The 17,624-nt window shown below is 39.5% G+C and overlaps 1 protein-coding gene across 1 annotated transcript in view; it reads left to right on the plus strand.

The window, feature by feature from the left end:
* Positions 1-8,305, plus strand: part of prcp (prolylcarboxypeptidase (angiotensinase C)) — a 51,557-nt gene extending 43,252 nt beyond the window's left edge. The window contains exons 7-9 of the mRNA XM_060826611.1: positions 3,419-3,583; positions 6,045-6,232; positions 7,454-8,305. Coding sequence (XP_060682594.1) covers positions 3,419-3,583; positions 6,045-6,232; positions 7,454-7,652 — 552 coding nt within the window. The 3' untranslated portion in view covers positions 7,653-8,305. The remainder of the gene's footprint in view (positions 1-3,418; positions 3,584-6,044; positions 6,233-7,453) is intronic.
* The last annotated feature ends 9,319 nt before the right edge of the window (positions 8,306-17,624 follow it).

Below are 17,624 nucleotides of genomic sequence, written 5' to 3' on the forward strand. Positions count from 1 at the left end.
GAGGGTTTGGTTAAGAAAAAGAAGGAAGCATATGTTAGATATATGTTAGGATAGATCGAGTGAATCCTTCGAAGAGTATGAAGACAGTAGGAGTATACTTAAGAGAGAAATCAAGAGGGCAAAAAGGGGTCATGAGATAGCTTTGGCAAATAGAATTAAGGAGAATCCATAGGAATTTTACAAATACATTAAGGACAAAAGGGTAACTAGGGAGAGAATAGGGCCCCATAAAGATCAGCAAGGCGGCCTTTGTGTGGAGCCGCAGGAGATGGGGTAGATACTAAATGAGTGTTTTGCATGAGAAAAGGACATGGAAGATGTAGAATGTACGGAAGTAGATGGTGACATCTTTAAAATGTCCAGATTATAGGGGAGGAAGTGCTGGGTGTCTTGAAACGCATAAAAATGGATAAATCTCCAGGACCTGATCAGGTGTACCCTAGAACTCTGTGGGAAGGGAGGGAAGTGACTGCTGGACCTCTTACTGAGATAATTGTATCATCGATAGTCACAGGTGAGGTTCTGTAAGACTGAAGGTTAGTTAATGGGGTGCCACTGTTTAAGAAGGGTGGTAAGGACAAGCCAGGGAACTATAGACCAGTGAGCCTGACATCGGTGGTGAGCAAGTTGTTGGAGGGAATCCTAAGGAACAGGATGTACATGTATTTGGAAAGGCAAGGACTGATTATGGATAGTCAAAATGGCTTTGTGCGTGGAAATTCATGTCTCAAACTTGATTGAGTTTTTTGAAGAAGTAACAAAGGAGATTGATGAGAGCGGAGCGGTAGGTGTGATCTCTCTGGACTTCATTGTTGTGGTTCTGCTCGCCGAGCTGGAAGTTTTTGCTGCAAACGTTTCGTTCCCTGGCTAGGGAACATCATCAGTGCTGTTGGAGCCTCGTGTGAAGCGCTGCTTTGATGTTTCTTCCGGTATTTATATTGGTTTGTTCTTGCCGCTTCCGGGTGTCAGTTTCAGCTGCAGTGATTTGTATGTGGGGTCCAGGCCGATGTGTCTGTTGATGGATGTTCTTGCCGTTTCCGGGTGTCAGTTTCAGCTGTAGTGGTTTGTATATGGTGTCCAGGTCAATGTGTCTGTTGATGGAGTTTGGGGATGAATGCCATGCTTCTAGGAATTCTCTGGCTGTTCTCTGTCTGGCTTGTCCTATGATAGTGGTGTTTTCCCAGTCAAATTCATGTTGCTGGTTGTCTGAGTGTATGGCTACTAGAGATAGCTGGTCATGTCGTTTTGTGGCTAGCTGATGTTCATGGATGCGGATTGTTAGCTGTCTTCCTGTTTGTCCTATATAGTGTTTTGTGCAGTCCTTGCATGGTATTTTGTAAACTACGTTAGTTTGGCTCATGCTGGGTATTGGGTCCTTTGTTCTAGTGAGTTGTTGTCTGAGCGTGGATGTCGGCTTGTGTGCTGTTATGAGTCCTAAGGGTCGCAGTAGTCTGGCTGTCAGTTCTGAGACGCTCCTGACGTATGGTAGAGTGGCTAGTCCTTTTGGTTGTGGCATGTCCTCGTTCCTCGGTCTATCAACAACGGATACCCGAGCTACAAATCTTCAATCAGATTTTAAACATCTCTGGACTTCAGTCAGGAGTTTGACAAGATCCCCATCGGAGACTGGTGAGCAAGGTTAGATCTCACGGAATACAGGGAGAACTCGCCATTTGGATACAGAACTGGCTCGAAGGTAGAAGACAGAGGGTGGTGGTTGAAGGGTTGTTTTTCAGACTGGAGGCCTGTGACCAGTGGAGTGCCACAAGAATTGGTGGTGGGTCCCCTACTTTTCATCATTTATATAAATGATTTGGATGTGAGCATAAGAGGTATAGTTGGTAAGTTTGCTGATGACACCAAAATTGGAGGTGTAGTGGACAATGAAGAAGGTCACCTTAGACTACAACAGGATCTTGATCAGATGGACCAATGGGTTGAGAAGTGGCAGATGGAGTTTAATCTAGATAAATGTGAGGTGCTGCATTTTGGGAAAGCAAATCTTAGCAGGACTTATACACTTAATGGAAAGATCCTTGGGAATGTTGCTGAACAAAGAGACCTTGGAGTGTAGATTCATAGCTCCTTGAAAGTTGAGTCACAGGTAGATAGGATAGTGAAGAAGGCATTTGATATGCATTCCTTTCTTGGTCAGAGTACTGAGTGCAGGAGTTGGGAGGTCATGTTGCGGCTGTACAGGACATTGGATAGGCCACTTTTGGAATGTTGTGTGCAATTCTGGTCTCCTTCCTATCGGAAAGATGTTGTGAAACTTGAAAGGGTTCAGAAAAGATTTACGAAGATGTAGCCAGGGTTGGAGGATTTGAGCTATAGGGAAAGGTTGAATAGTCTAGGGCTGTTTTCCCAGGAGCATCGGAGACTGAGAGATGATCTTATAGAGGTTTATAAAATCATGAGAGGCATGGATAGGATAAATAGACAAAGTCTTTTCCCTGGGGTCAGCCAGTCCAGACCTTGAGGGGAAAAGATATAAAAGAGAGGGGAAAGATATAAAAGAGACCTATGGGACAACTTTTTCACTCAGAGTGTGGTATTTGCATGGAATGAGTTACCAGAGGAAGTGGTGGAGGCAAGTACAATTGCAACATTTAAAAGGCATCTGGATGGGTATATGAATAGGAGGGGTTTGGAGGGATATGGGCCAGGTGCTGGCAGGTGTGACTAGATTGGGTTGGGATATCTGGTTGGCATGGATGGGTTGGGCAGAGAAGTCTGTTTCCGTGCTGTACATTTCTATGACCCTATGACTCTATTTGATATTTTTAAGGAACTGACTTAATATTCCACGTTTTTGACTTTGAGTTTATACAAACTTACAAAATTTCATATCATCTCGAAGATTAAAGTTGCACTTGTTGAGAATGTGCTGCAAATCAGTTTTTTACATTAATCATTTGTATACTGATAGTAGAGACAGTGGAGTGCATTTGATAATTTTGCATTTATTGTCGGATTTTGAAATTAACATGTTTGGTTTAGTGCATAAAAAATATATGAAAATTGACATTTATTATCAGCCTAAAATTGTATGTACACATATAGAACGAGCAGTGAATAAAAGGTGTATTTTTTATATGTATTCATTAAAAGAAGGACCTCTGTTGTGATCCCAAATAATGCAAGAAATCATATGCTCTGGAGTTTCTGTTACTTGTGAACATCTTTTAAAGCTACAAGAGCAAACTACAGAGCACTACATAAGATTTTATGTATTGGAGAACTAAAATAATAAACCATCTTGCACTTCAGCAGGGATATGCCCAGGGGGTAAAACAGACGTATATTTTAAAAGTTTTAAAAGCAGGTGCCAATATTTCATGAATTGTAAATATGTTGAATCTGGCAAAGCTTTCTTCAAGTCATGTTAATCTGTTTGAAAACAATTATTTCTTTGCAGGTTATTTGTACCTTTCTTCAGAACCCCTCACTACCAGCAGAATCCCTGCTGCAAAACATCTTTAAGGCTGTGAATATATATTATAACTACACTGGCAATGTAGCATGCCTGAATATATCACAGACTGCAACGTCCAGTCTTGATGATCAAGGCTGGGATTACCAGGTGAATGCCCATACATATCGAGCATGTGTGACGGTGGTGTTGCATGAGCATGCCAAGTGCATTCTAATAGAGGACATTTTGTTTGCAATGAGAGCATATAGTGTAAGGTATTTCATGTAATATTTATTTTGGTGCATCTTTGCAGTGACCTGACCCTTCTGCTGACTATTAAGTTTTGACCAAAGCCTGTGTCCACTGGTGTACTGCACGATCCAGTCAGGGTCCCTTGCTGTTTGTTGTTTGTTTGAGATCTAGACATTCATGTAAGAAGTATAATCAGTAAGGTCACAGATTATGCAAAAATTAGTGGTGTGTGAAAAATTGAGGAAGATAGAGATGGGCTGGTCAGTTGAGCTGAACAGCGGCAAATGGAATTTAGTCCTGAAGAGTGAAGTGATGCATTAACAAGGTGAGGGAATTCATGAATGGTAGGGCCATATGAAGTACAGAGGATCAGAGAGACCTTGGTGAACAGGTTCATAGATCATGCTAGGCATCAGGAGGGATAGATAAGGTGGGCAAATGGGATATTTTGCTTTATTAGTCAAAACATTGAATACAAGACCAACGAGGCTCTGATAGAACATATAAAACATTAGTTAGGCCACAGCTGGAATACTGTGCGATCACCTTTCATTCTTCTAACCTCCAAAGACTATATACCTAATTTGCTGTGCCTCCCCTTATAGGATATTCTTCCAAGAATCAATGTAGTGAACCTTTGGTATGCTGCTGTATTGGATGTATATACTTCTTCAAATATAGAGATCAAAATTGATCACAGTATTTCAGGTGTGGTCTCACCAAAACCACATATATTTGGAGTAAGATTTCTTTATTCAGCTACTCTAATTATTGCAGTAAAGACCAACATGACATTTACTTTGCTGACTGCTTGCTATACCTGCTGTAACCCCACCCCATCCAAATCACCTCTGAATGTTTCAATTTGTCTTGTAGCATGAGGTTACTAGGTGGCAATTTGTGAATTTATCCCTGTTCCATTTATTTCTGCTTTAAACATGGTGTTGTGCTTTTTCCCTTTTTTCCATTAGTCCATGCTTAGAATTAAATTTAAATATGCGACTAATTTTTCTTACTCTTGGTCTAAGCCATATAGGTCAGGATGGGCCATATTCAAATTCCTATCTACCTTGTCATAGCCATTGTTTATTAAAGAGCCACAATTGGCTTTAGTTTTATAAGTGAGGGAAAGGTAAAGTCATTCAGCTTTTCTGGTGTTGAGTGAGTGGTTGTTTAAACATTTCTTAAATAGTGTCCCATGAATGATCTATACAATTTTACAATACGCATAACTTGAACATAGAACATAGAACATAGAAGGATACAGCGCAGTACAGGCCCTTCGGCCCTCGATGTTGCGCCGACCGAATCCTACCTAACCTATACTAGCCCAATAACTTCCAAATGCCTATCCAATGCCCGCTTAAATGACCATAAAGAAGAAGAGTTCACCACTGATACGGGCAGGGCATTCCATGAACTCACAACCCGCTGTGTGAAGAATCTACCCCTAACATCTGTCCTATACCTACCACCCCTTAATTTAAAGCTATGTCCCCTAGTAACACCTGACTCCATTAGCGGTAAAAGGTTCTTAGTATCTACCCTATCTAAACCCCTAATCATCTTATACACTTCTATCAGATCTCCCCTAAACCTTCTCTTCTCCAATGAGAACAGCCCCAAGTGCCTCAGCCTTTCCTCATAAGATTTTCCTACCATTCCAGGCAACATCCTGGTAAACCTCCTCTGCACTCGTTCTAAAGCTTCCACATCCTTCCTATAGTATGGTGACCAAAACTGCACACAATACTCCAGATGAGGCCTCACCAGAGTCTTATACAACTGCAACATGACCTCAGGACTCCGGAACTCAATTCCTCTGCCAATAAAGCCCAGTACACCATATGCCTTCCTCACAGCACTATTTACCTGTGTGGCAACTTTCAGAGATCTGTGTACATGGACACCAAGATCCCTCTGCTCATCCACACTACCAAGTAGCCTACCATTAGCCCAGTAATCCATCATCTTGTTATTCCTACCAAAGTGAACGACTTCGCACTTAGCTACATTGAATTCCATTTGCCACATTTCTGCCCAGCTCTGCAACTTATCTATATCCCGCTGTAACCTACCACTTCCTTCCTCACTATCCACAACTCCACCGACTTTTGTGTCATCCGCAAACTTGCTTACCCAGCTTTCAAGTCCTTCCTCTAGATCATTTATAAAGATAACAAAAAGCAATGGTCCCAAAACAGATCCTTGTGGTACACTGCTAGTAACTGCGCTCCAAGATGAACATAATCCATCAACTACTACCCTCTGTCTCCTTCCAGCCATCTTTGTCTCAGTTTCTAATGTGCAATGTAAACAAAGATATCTTTTTAAAAAATGTCTACTGATTTATATTTTTGCCTTTTTTTGTTATTAGACTTGTACAGAAATGGTGATGCCTTCGTGTTCAGATGGCATCAATGACATGTTTGAACCAATGCCGTGGGACCTCCAATCATTCTCTGATAACTGCGAGAAAGGCTGGGGATTACGTCCTAGACCTCAGTGGATAACTACAGTCTATGGTGGGAAAAATATCAGCTCACACAGCAATATTGTCTTCAGGTGCGTTTTTAATGCTAGCAAAGTATTCAAGCATCATTTGAAAACCAAAGTTTATTTTGGATATAAAAATAAAATGGCTATTTTAGAAGAAAGAAATCTTATTACAGCTGTGATGGTGCTGATGTGTGAAGGCAACTTCTGGTGTAAAAAGAAGTGTTCAATGGTTCTGTTGGAGATTTGTGGCAATAACCTATTCAAATAGGTACCAGAAATGTTGAATGAATAGGGAATGTAAAAATCTTCATGCATAAGTCTGTTTTTTTTCCTGTTACCAATCAGCAGTATGTTGTGATCATTTAGATCCTTTTAATGTCATAGTCACAACTGAAATAAAAAGCAGATGTCCAGCCAAGCAAGTTATTAGGTGGTATTCGTGTTGGAAACTGTAAGAACGCATATCTTTCTTGTCACTGTTCCAGTGTTAGGCAACTATAAATGAACAATTGATTTCCAAATATGGAATCCCAGTTTGTGGCTGGAGATTAGTTTTCTTGTAGACAGCTTGTGTTTTGTGAAACTATGAAGCTATTGGGATTTTTATCCCTGCCTCCTGAGGTGGTATTCAAAAATGAATTGAATGTAAAATAGTATCAACTTATACCCTAAGGTAGAAGGGCTTTACCTGATAAAGAACAGCCTTGGACAAATAAGATGAGAAGATAGAGCATAAAACTAAAAGATAAAGAAGGCAAAGTACAAAAACTAGCACAGGTTCAATCCAGATACAAAGAATATCAAAACGTGATGAAACAAATAGTGAGATTTAAATTAAAGTTTAATTTAAAGAAAAGGAAGATGAGGACATGTTGAATAATTCATAAATACATATGGAGACAAAGAGAATTAACATTTTTGTCACGTATCAGAAGGTTGTGAATGAGCGATGCCATGAACTGGGATGGTTAGCAGAGCAGAAAACGTGATAAGCTGAGGCCTGGAAGGGAAGGAGTGAATAGGAGGGTCATTGGAGTGAGAGAGACAGCAAGTTGGGAAAGTTATGAAGAGAGGCAGAAAGCAGCTGTTTACTTTTCAGAAAACACTTGGTAACCTAACTAAAACAAATGTGAAATCACTGCTACTGCTGAATGTTCCTAAATCAACAATCACACTGAAATTAAAACATGCTATTTGAAAGGCCTTTAAACAAGGGTTATCTGAACTTATTCTGTAAAATCATATTTGAGCTTTATATTAACTATAGGTTTCATTTGCTTCTCACAGCAATGGTGGTTTGGATCCCTGGGCAAGTGGAGGTGTGACTAAATCTATCTCTGATACGTTGATTGCCATACTTATTCCTGAGGGAGCTCATCATTTAGATCTGCGCTCTAGCAACAAAGAGGACCCTGTGTCTGTTCAGAAAGCACGAGCTCTGGAAGTTAAATACTTTAAAAAGTGGATTGAGCAGGCAAAAATCTAAACCAGTGCTATCGTAAAATGAAAGATGCTCAACTCTTACTCATTGAGCTATGTTCTATATGGGATGTAGTTCCTGAATGCTACTGATTCTTGACTTGATTTAGCTGTACGGTCCTTTCACAATACAGTATGTTCAATGGATGCCTTCATATTGCCTAGAAAATAAATTTTACATTTTGTGCATGACAAAGTTTATACTTGCTGATGTGAGTTGAATAGAATTTTTTTTACCAAATGAATCTTATTTTGTAATCCAAATCACGCCCTGTTAATCTGTTATGCACACAAATTAGAATGTTTCATGACTTTGATTATTAACTCATATTGTACTGTGTTCAATTACATCCTTAAATTGTGGTTTGCAGGTCAGACCTTTCTGGTTCAAATAAAAGTTGTTGTTCAGTGGATTTGTGAATAATTCCATAACTTTGTACAAGAGGAAATGGTACAAGTTTCATAACTCCATGTTTCCCAATTGAAGAGCAATTGAAGAGCTCGTAATTGAAACTATATACTTTGGTTTTTCATTATTATGTTCCTTTAACATTATTCATGTATATCTTTTTGATGTTACATTTATTCAATATTTGAAATGTCTTAAGGTTTAGATTGTTATCATGCTTTCTTCAAATAAATCACAAGGTGGGAAAATCAGTTTGTCTTGTGTATTATAGTTATATCTTTCACTTAAACCTTTGGAAAATTTTGAAATTATCTCTGCACCATGTGGACCACAACAGCATTTTAGTGCCTTTTTTTTGAAGTCATAGAATCATAGAGATGTACAGCATGGAAACAGACTCTTTGGTCCAACTCATCCATGCCGAACAGATATCCTAACCTAATATAGTCCCATTTGCCAGTACTTGGTCCATATCCCTCTAAACCTTTCCTATTCATATGCCCATCCAGATGCCTTTTAAATGTTGTACTTGTACCAACCTCCACCATTTCCTCTGGCAGCTCATTCCATACATGCACCACCCTCTGCATGAAACAGTTGGCCCTTAGGTCTCTTTTATATCTTTCTCCTCTCACCCTAAACTTTTGTCCTGTAGTTATGGGCTCCCCCAAACCAGGGAAAAAAACCTTGTCTATTTACCCTATCCATGCTCCTTATAATCTTCTAAACCTTATAAGGTCACCCCTCAGCCTCCGATATTCCAGGGAAAACAGCCTCAGCCTATTCAGCCTCGCCCTGTAGCTCAAATCCTCCAACCCTGACAAGATTCTTGTAAATCTTTTCTGAAATCTTTCAAGTTTCACAACATCCTTTTGATAGGAGGGAGACCAAAATTGCACACAATATTCCAAAAGTGGCCTAACCAATGTCCCTGATAGCTGCAACATGACCTCCCAACTCCTCTAGTCGATGCTCATTCCTTTAAGAAAAACATACCAAATGCCTTCTTCACTGTCCTATCTACCTGTGACTCTACTATCAAGGAGCTGTGAACCTGTACACCAAGGTCTCTTTGTTCAGTAACACTCCCCATGACCTTATCGTTAAGTATATAAGTCCTGCTCTGATTTGCCTTTAAATGCAGCACCTCACATTTATCTAAATTAAACTCCATTGCCACTTCTCAGCCCACTAGCCCATCAAGATCCTGTCATACTCTGAGGTAATCTTCTTCATTTTTCTGATGTTGCTAAGTCATGCTAGAATATAGTTTCATGTGTGTAAAACATTCTCTGTTTTCTTACTCAAGTAACCATTCTTCATTTTTGTCTCGGAAGGTGACTGCTGGCAGTATATTCAAGCATGACAATCCATTCTCGCATTTTAAAATTATATCCAAAGTAACTTTGCTTCTGTATCACCACATTTCAACTTCCTTTCTCATGGTTGAAATTGCCTTTTTAGAAAGTCTTTGTTTTGGTCATCTTCCATGTCTCCTAAGATATTATGATTGATAATGGCTTGATCCCTGGCTGAAGCCAATGTTTTGGCATGCTTACAGTATCATACCTCCCTAATCTAATTAGTTGTCTGACTTGCAATTATTGCAGTCCCAAACCACTTATGCCATCTCAGAGGATGTATTCCAGATCTTTACGGAAGCATATGAGAACATGGATCTCGCCATGAACATCCGCAAGAGGCAGGTCCTCCACCAACCTGGCCCGGCATTATAGGGGAGCGAATCCCCGATCATCAAGGCCCACGAGGAGGCCTTGGAGAGCGTTAACCACTTCCAGGACCCGGGGAGTGTCCTGTATTCCAAAGCAGCTATTGATGAACAGATCCAGCATTGCCTCCATTGTGCTAACACAGCTTTCAGTCGCTTGAGGAAAATGGTGTTCGAGGTCAACAATATCAGATTAAACACCAAAATCATGGTTCGCAGAGCTGTGGTGCTTCCCGCCCCCCTATATGGCTCTGAGATGTGCACTGTCTACTGCCGACACCTCAAGGTGCTGGAGCAGTACCAGCAACACTGCCTGTGCAAGATCCTGCAAATCTGTTGGGAGAACGACACTGGTGTTCGTATGTCTTTGATCAGGCCAACATGCTAGCATGGAGTCACTGAGCACCCTTGATTGGCTACGATGAGCTGGCTATGTTGTCTGCATAATCAACATGAGAGTCCCCAAGCAGGTGCTCTACTCCCAGCTTCAAAACAGGAGGCGAACACCAAGTGGAAGCGCTCACTGGCGAAATGCAGCATTCCCACAGACACCTGGGAATCACTACCCCAAGACCGTCCACAGTAGAAGAGCAGTATATGGGATGGCATCGAGCATCTTGAGTCTTGCTGGTGGAAAAAAGCAGAAGCCACGTGCAAATAATGAAAGGAGTGCGCTGCCACACCAATGCCCCACCTACCCCTTCCTGTGACCACCTTCTGCCCAAGTGTAACAGAGCCTATGGTATTTGCATCAATCTGTACAGCTACACATAGACTCACCCTGAAAGTGGATAAGAGTTGTCCTTGTCTGTGAGGGACCGCCATTAATGATGAATGACACATCAGGTGGAGGTGGACACTGCAGATGCTGGAGATTAGAGTCAAGATCAGAGTGGTGCTGGAAAAGCACAGCAGGTCAGGCAGCATCTGAGGAGCAGGAAAATCGATGTTTCGAGCAAAAACCTTCATCAGACATTTGATAAAGGGCTTTTTCCTCAAACCGTCGATTTTCCTGCTCCTCGGATGCTGCCTGACCTGCTGTGCTTTTCCAGCATCACTCTAATCTCACATCAGTACCCTTTCCTTATTTATTTTGCTTATCCTCCTATCGTTGCAATGGTATGGTTCTCCTTGGCTCCTTTTCCCCACTTAGCTTGCTTTTCTTCTTAGCTCATTCCAATGCTGCAAGATTAGCCTTCCTTCTGCTACTATTATAAATGTTCTGCCATAGTTCTACTCACATTACAGGCAGGGGCATTGGTCCTGGTATGATTTAGGTAAATTCCACTATTCCTAAAGCTTTCTGTGGCTCTGAAACTCACCCGTGTCATAAAAATGTCAAATCCTGTTCCCTAGCCCACTTATTAGCTGATTTTAATGTGGTTGGCACAGGTTGATGTGGCCACGAAAACTGGCAACCCTAAGGAAATCAAATCCTGAATTGACGTAGGGAATGATGCAGATGGTCTCCGAGTACCTTAGGGACAGTTAATTGTAGTACTTTTCCTCTCGTCTCTCCACCAAAGTGGGGGAGCAGATAGGACTTGCGTGTGGAAGGAACCCAAACTGAGCATCACCGAGTAGGTTATTGCTGACCAGGTGCTGCTTGATAGCACTGCTGATGACATTGTCCATCACTTTACTGATGATCGAGAATAGACCAATGGAGTGTTAATTGGCTGAGTTGAATTTCTCTTACTTTTTATGTACAGGACATATCTGGGCAATCTTCCACATTGTCGAGTCGATGCCCATGTTGTAAATGTACTGGAAAAGATTGGTGAGGGGAGTGGCAATTTCTGGAGCACGAGTCTTCAGTACAATTGCTGGAATGTTGTCAAGGCCCATGGCCTTTGCAGTATTCAGTTCCTCCAACTGTTTCTTGATATCATGTGAAGTGAATCAAATTGGCTAAAGACTGGTATTTGCATTGCTAGGGACAACTGGAGGAGGAGCTTTAAGACTGAGTAGTTAATAAACTCTATCCACAACCAGAGGCATCTTGGTTTCTGTCTTGCTGACTGGCTTGAACCCAGGTTGATGTGGGTAGAGGAGGATGGTCTCATAAAGGTGAAGATTGCGTGTTAAAAAGTTTTTTTCAGACAGAAGATTGTGATTGAGTTACTGGAGTATATGAGAAGAATGGCTGAGACCAAAACCAAAGTATTGGGACATGATTTCATGTGTGTTTTGTGAAGCTGAATGAAAATGAATGAACGAAAAATTAAAGAGGATACATGGATGGAGGTTATGTCTTTATCAAGAAAAAAAGCATCTCCCTAGCACTGTTGATTTAACAAGCATGTCTGAGTAGCATGGATCTTGCTGTTGCTCCTGGTATTGCAAGCTTAGTTAAAAATTCATTGTAATTTTATTACAGTTATATTTAACTAATATAAGATTTTTATTCATGTTTAATTTACATGCAAAAAAACCCAAACAATTGTTTTTATCAAACAGACTTTTGTTTTAGAATGGGCTTTTCAGAGTTTGAAGCGAATGGCTGACGGTTTTAGAATTCTAAATTTTGAAGCTTAGAAAAAAACTATACACATTAAGGGGATTTTTTTCCATATTGTAGGAGTTGATTGTGATTTTTCTCAATGCTTTTGAAAATGACTTTGTTTTTAACAAGAGCCTTTCAGAGGCCTTCAGCGAATGGCTAATTGTTTTTTAAAAATTGTGTTTTTAAGGGATTCTTTTCACATTGCAGAAGTTTATTTTTTTGAGAAGCTGAACAGTTGGTTTTAAAATAAGAAGTTACGTTTTCGTTTCAGGGAGTCCTACACGTGGTCGGCTCTGGAGAAGATGTTTTTCCTTAAAGGAATTTATTGAAGAGGAGTCTTTTTTTTATTCAGTTGATTTTTATTCAGCTCAGTGGTTGATTCTGTTTAAGATTTATATGTTATCATTTAAACATTATTTTCTGTAGATAATTATAGTTTATTTTATATATTAAGTGTTATTGAAAGGTCCTTTTCTGGCTTAATTTTATAAAAGGCTTACATTTGGAACAGAGTGAGATGGCTAGTAGACTTGGAAAAGTTATTACACAGCAGGATCAATCAGATAGGTAGGTGACTGTCGGGAAAGGTAAGAAGATAGTTCAAAAGGTAAGAAGATTGTTCTCCAGGGGCTATTCTTCTGTCAAATAGATATTCCGTTTTTGGAACTATTGAATGGTATTGTCTCTGAGGTAAATGGAAGGGACAATCAGTTATTGGACACTTGCAAATGATTCTTAGGCCGTGTTTGACAAAATTTAATATAATTATTGCTATAGGGGTCTCCCCTGTCAGGGGAATAGGAGATTCTGAGGCAGTGGGCATAAACTTAGGATTGTTTGTTACTTTCCTGGCGATAGTATTAAGGATGTTGCTAAACATTTCAAGCATATTGTTGAACGTGAGACAAAGAAGCCGGAAATTATTGCATACATTGGTAAGAATGACATTTTTAGGGAAAAGATTAAAGTAGTCTGGAGTGAATTTAAGAGATTAATGGAAGATTTTAAAAAACCTTAAAAGTAGTAATCTCTGGTTTGCTCCCAATACCAAAGTCAAATGAGGGAAGGAACGAAAGGATAAAGGAGATAAATCAATGGCTAAAGAGCTGGTGTATTGTTCAGGTATTCGGGTTTTTAGACAGTTGGAATGTCCTCTAGGTTAGAAAAGACCTATTCAAAAAGGATGGGTTTTACCTAAAATGGAAACAGACCAATATCTTAGGAGGGAGATTTGTTCATTCAATTAAGGGAGAGTTTATACTGCTAGAGAGGGGGAATGGAGGAATTCAAAGTAGCAGTATGAATAGAAAGATTGGGGAAGGTTCTGAATATGAGGAGTGCACATCAATTAGAAAAGAAAGACAAGAGAACGTCAGAGTATGTAGTAACTCTGAAGAACTTCATTACAAAGACTCTTACAGGTAAGACTGATCAACTCAGGACAGGTTTAAGAACATGGCATTGGGAGTCATAGCGAATTCAAAAACTTGGCTGAGAGATGGATAAGACTGGCAGCTCAATATTCCAGGTTTTAGATACTATAGTAATGATAGGGAGGCAAGAATGAAGGGGGAGTTTTTGATTAAAGAAAACATTACTGCTGAAACTAGAGAAGATATTTCTAAAAAATGTTCAGTGAAAAAAGGAAATATCACATAAATGGGATTGTACTACAGCAGGAAGAGAGACATTGAGAAACAAATATGCAGGGAGATCTCAGATATATGTAAGCATAATAATGTTGACATATTGGTGGATTTTAAATTTCCAAACATTGACTGGGGCTACCATAGTGTTAAAGATTTGGATGGCGAAGAATTTACCAAATGTGTTCAATAAAATTTTCTTTATCAATATGTGGATGCTCCTAATAGAGAAGGAGCAAAACTAGGCAATTTTTTGGGTAATAAGCAGGGCAGGTGACTGAAGTAAAAGTGGGGGAACACTTTGGGTCTAGCAATCATAATTCTGTTAGTTTCAAAATGATTATGGAAAAGGGTAAGCCTTCCATAAAAGTTAAAGTTTTAATTGGATTAAGGCAAATTTTAATAGTACAAGGCAAGAACTTTCAAAAGTTGTTTGAAATAGACTGCTCATGAGTAAAAGGACATCTGACAAGTGGGAAGCTTTCAAGAGTGTGATGACGAGAGTTCAGAGGCATTGTGTTCCTGCTAGAGTGAAGGGTAAGGCTGGTAAGATTAAGGAACAATGGTTGAATAAAGATTTTGAGGATCTGGTCAAGAATAAAAGAGAATTTTATTTTATATAGAGATAACTTGGTTCAATTGAAACTCTTAATCAATATAAAGAGTGTAGGACATTCTTAAGAAAGAAATCAGGAAGGCAAAGAGGGGATATGAGATAGCTTTGGCAAATAAGAGTAATGATAATCCAAAGAGATTCTACAAATACCTTTAAGAAAAGGAGGGTAACTAGAGCGAAGGAAGTCATCTTTTTGTTGAATACCAGGAGATGGGAGCGATACTAAACGAATAATTTTGCATCAGTTTTTGCTGTGGAGAAAGAAATGGAGTCGAGAGAATGCAGAGAAGTAAATTTTGATGTTTTAAAAACTGTACAGAAGAGGAAGTTCAGGAGGTCTTAGAGAATGCAAAGGTGGATAAATCTCCAGGACATGATCTAATGTATGCCAAAACATAGTGAGAAGTAAGGGAGGAAATTGTGAGACCCGTTGCAGAAATATTTTCATCATCTATAACTACAGGTGAGATTCCTGATGACTAGAATGTAGCTAATGTTGTACCTTTTTTAAAGAAAAGTTGTAAGGAGAAATTGGGGAATTATAGCCCTGTGAGCCCGACTTTGATTGTGGGTAAATTGTTGGAATTGATTATAAAAGATACGATTTATGGACATTTAGAGCCAGATGTTGATTAGGGATAGTCAGCATGGTTTTGTGCAAGGAAAATCCTGTCTTGCAATCTTGAGCTTTTTAAGGAAATTATCGAAAAGGTTGATGAGGGCAGAGAAGTAGATGTTGTTTACTGGAATTTTAGTAAAGCCTTCAACAAGTTCTGCATGGTAGACTAATTAGTAAAGTTAGGTCACATAGGATTCAGGGTGAGCTTGCCAATTGGCTTAATGGCAGGAGACAGAGTGGTGGTGGAGGGTTGATTTTCAGACTGGAAGCTCTTCACCAGTGGTGTTCCACAGAGATCGGTTCTGGGACCTCTTTTATTTGTCATTTATATAAGTGACTTGGATGAGAATGTAGAAGGCATGGTAAATTTGCAGATTACAACAAATTGGAGGCATAGTAGAGAATGAAGAAGGTTTTCTAAGATTACAAAGGGATCTCAATCAAATGGCTCAGTGGGCTGAAAAATGGCAGATAGAGTTCAATGTGGATAAATGCGAGTTACTGCATTTTAGTACAGCAAGCAAGGATAGGGCTTATAAAATTAATGGTAGGGCCTTGGGTAGTGTTATAGAACAGAGGGACATGGGGGTGCAGGAACATAATTCTTTGACATTTGCATCACACTTAGATAGGGTGGTTAAAAAGGCATTTGGCACACTTACCTTCGTTGCTCAGTCCTTTGAGTGTAGGAGTTGGGAAGTCATGTTGAGGTTGCACAGGGTGTTGGTGAAGTCTCTTCATGAATACTGTGTCCAGTTCTGGTTGCCCAGAGATAGGAAGGATATTATTAAACTGGAGAGGGTTTAAAAAGATTTAGCAGGATGTTGCCAGGTATGGAAGGTTTGAATTATAAGGAAAGGCAGGCACTTCTTTTCACCGGAGAGTAGGAGGTTGAAAGATGCGCTTACAGAAGTTTATAAAATAATGAGAGGTATAGATAGAGTTAACGGTAGTTGTCTTTTCCCTAGGAAGGGAGATATTGAGTCGGGAGCATATTTTTAAGTTGAGAGGAGAGAGATTTTAAATAGACAAAAGGGGCAATTTTTTTTACACCAAGGGTAGTTTACATGTGGAATGAACTTCCTGAGGAAGTGGTGGATGTGGGTACAATTAAAGTTTAGAAGACATTTGGAGATATGAATAGGAAATGTTTGGAGTCTTTTATGCCAGGTGGGGGCAGCTGGGGCTAGATTAGTTTGGGATTATGTTCAGCATGCACTGGTTGGACCGAAGTTTCTGTTTCCATGCTGTATGATTCTATGACTCTATGACTAAGAAATAAGATTGAGTGTGAAGTGTTCTCTGAGGTAGAGGCTCAACAATTGAAAACTGGGAAAGGTTTAGAAACTGCTAATTTTTACGGGCTAAACATTTTAAGAAAGATATCCTATTGCATGCATGGTAAGACTTTGATAAATTTAGAAAACAGGATGGTTATTTCAAAGTACATGTTGTGGGGTTTAACAGACTATATACAGGTTTATAATAATCTTACTTGGGAGATTCCAATTCAGCATGTGCCCTTAAAATGGTGGGGCATTCAAAGTTGTTGAATATAGATAGATTCCTAGTATTAATTGGAGTTAGATTTTCAGAAAAAAAAAGCACTTTTGAATTTTGATTGGAAAGCTTAGAAGTCATGAGAAAACATTCATTTCCAACCGCCTTGCACAAAGAATAACGGATTCAACGGTAGTGGTGATGCAAGATCAAAACAGTACAGGCCATAAGCATCAGTAGAAAAGGAGAAGTATTAGAGTGAGCAAAGAGGTAATTGGCTATTATAATGGATGACAGGAATTGGGGAACTATAACAGAAGAATGAACCCCAGGAATTCTCGGAGTATGATTAATAAGTGTTCTGGTGTGACTTGAAATGCCATTATACAATGAATTGTCCTAATAACAAAGTTTCTGAGATCATGCATGACTTGGAAGGTTTGCAAAAAAACGATGTAGATCAACCAGAGGGAATTATACTTGTCACAAGAAGCTTTGGACCAGTAATGAATATTTTAGTTATGATTCATTCAATTGCACTGTGTGGAATAGTGGGTCCACATCACAGCGTGAAGAATGGATCGGTTAAAATGTTAGCTAAATTTTTAATAATAAGTAAGGTTAAAGAATTTGAAAGGTCTCCCTGCTTCAGTTTTGTTGATGACATATTGAAATATACCAGAATGAACTGTGGTTACTGGGGTAAACCACTTTATCACCATTGATAAAGTTTCATGTGAAATACTCTTGCTCTTACACATAAGAGAATAGCACCATTGCACCCATAGTGAGTCAACCATTAATTAGCAAGATACCTCAACAAAGTAGTAACAATAGATTGAAAGATATGGGACTGGGGAAAAAAACATCATATTTCAGTCCCTAGACATGGCAACTAGATTTAGTTAGTTCACAATAAAACAAAGAAAAGAGAAAGAAAAGTGGACAATGTAC

Source organism: Hemiscyllium ocellatum, chromosome 6 (genome assembly GCF_020745735.1).
Source record: "Hemiscyllium ocellatum isolate sHemOce1 chromosome 6, sHemOce1.pat.X.cur, whole genome shotgun sequence".
In the NCBI taxonomy this organism is placed as follows: Eukaryota; Metazoa; Chordata; class Chondrichthyes; order Orectolobiformes; family Hemiscylliidae; genus Hemiscyllium; species Hemiscyllium ocellatum.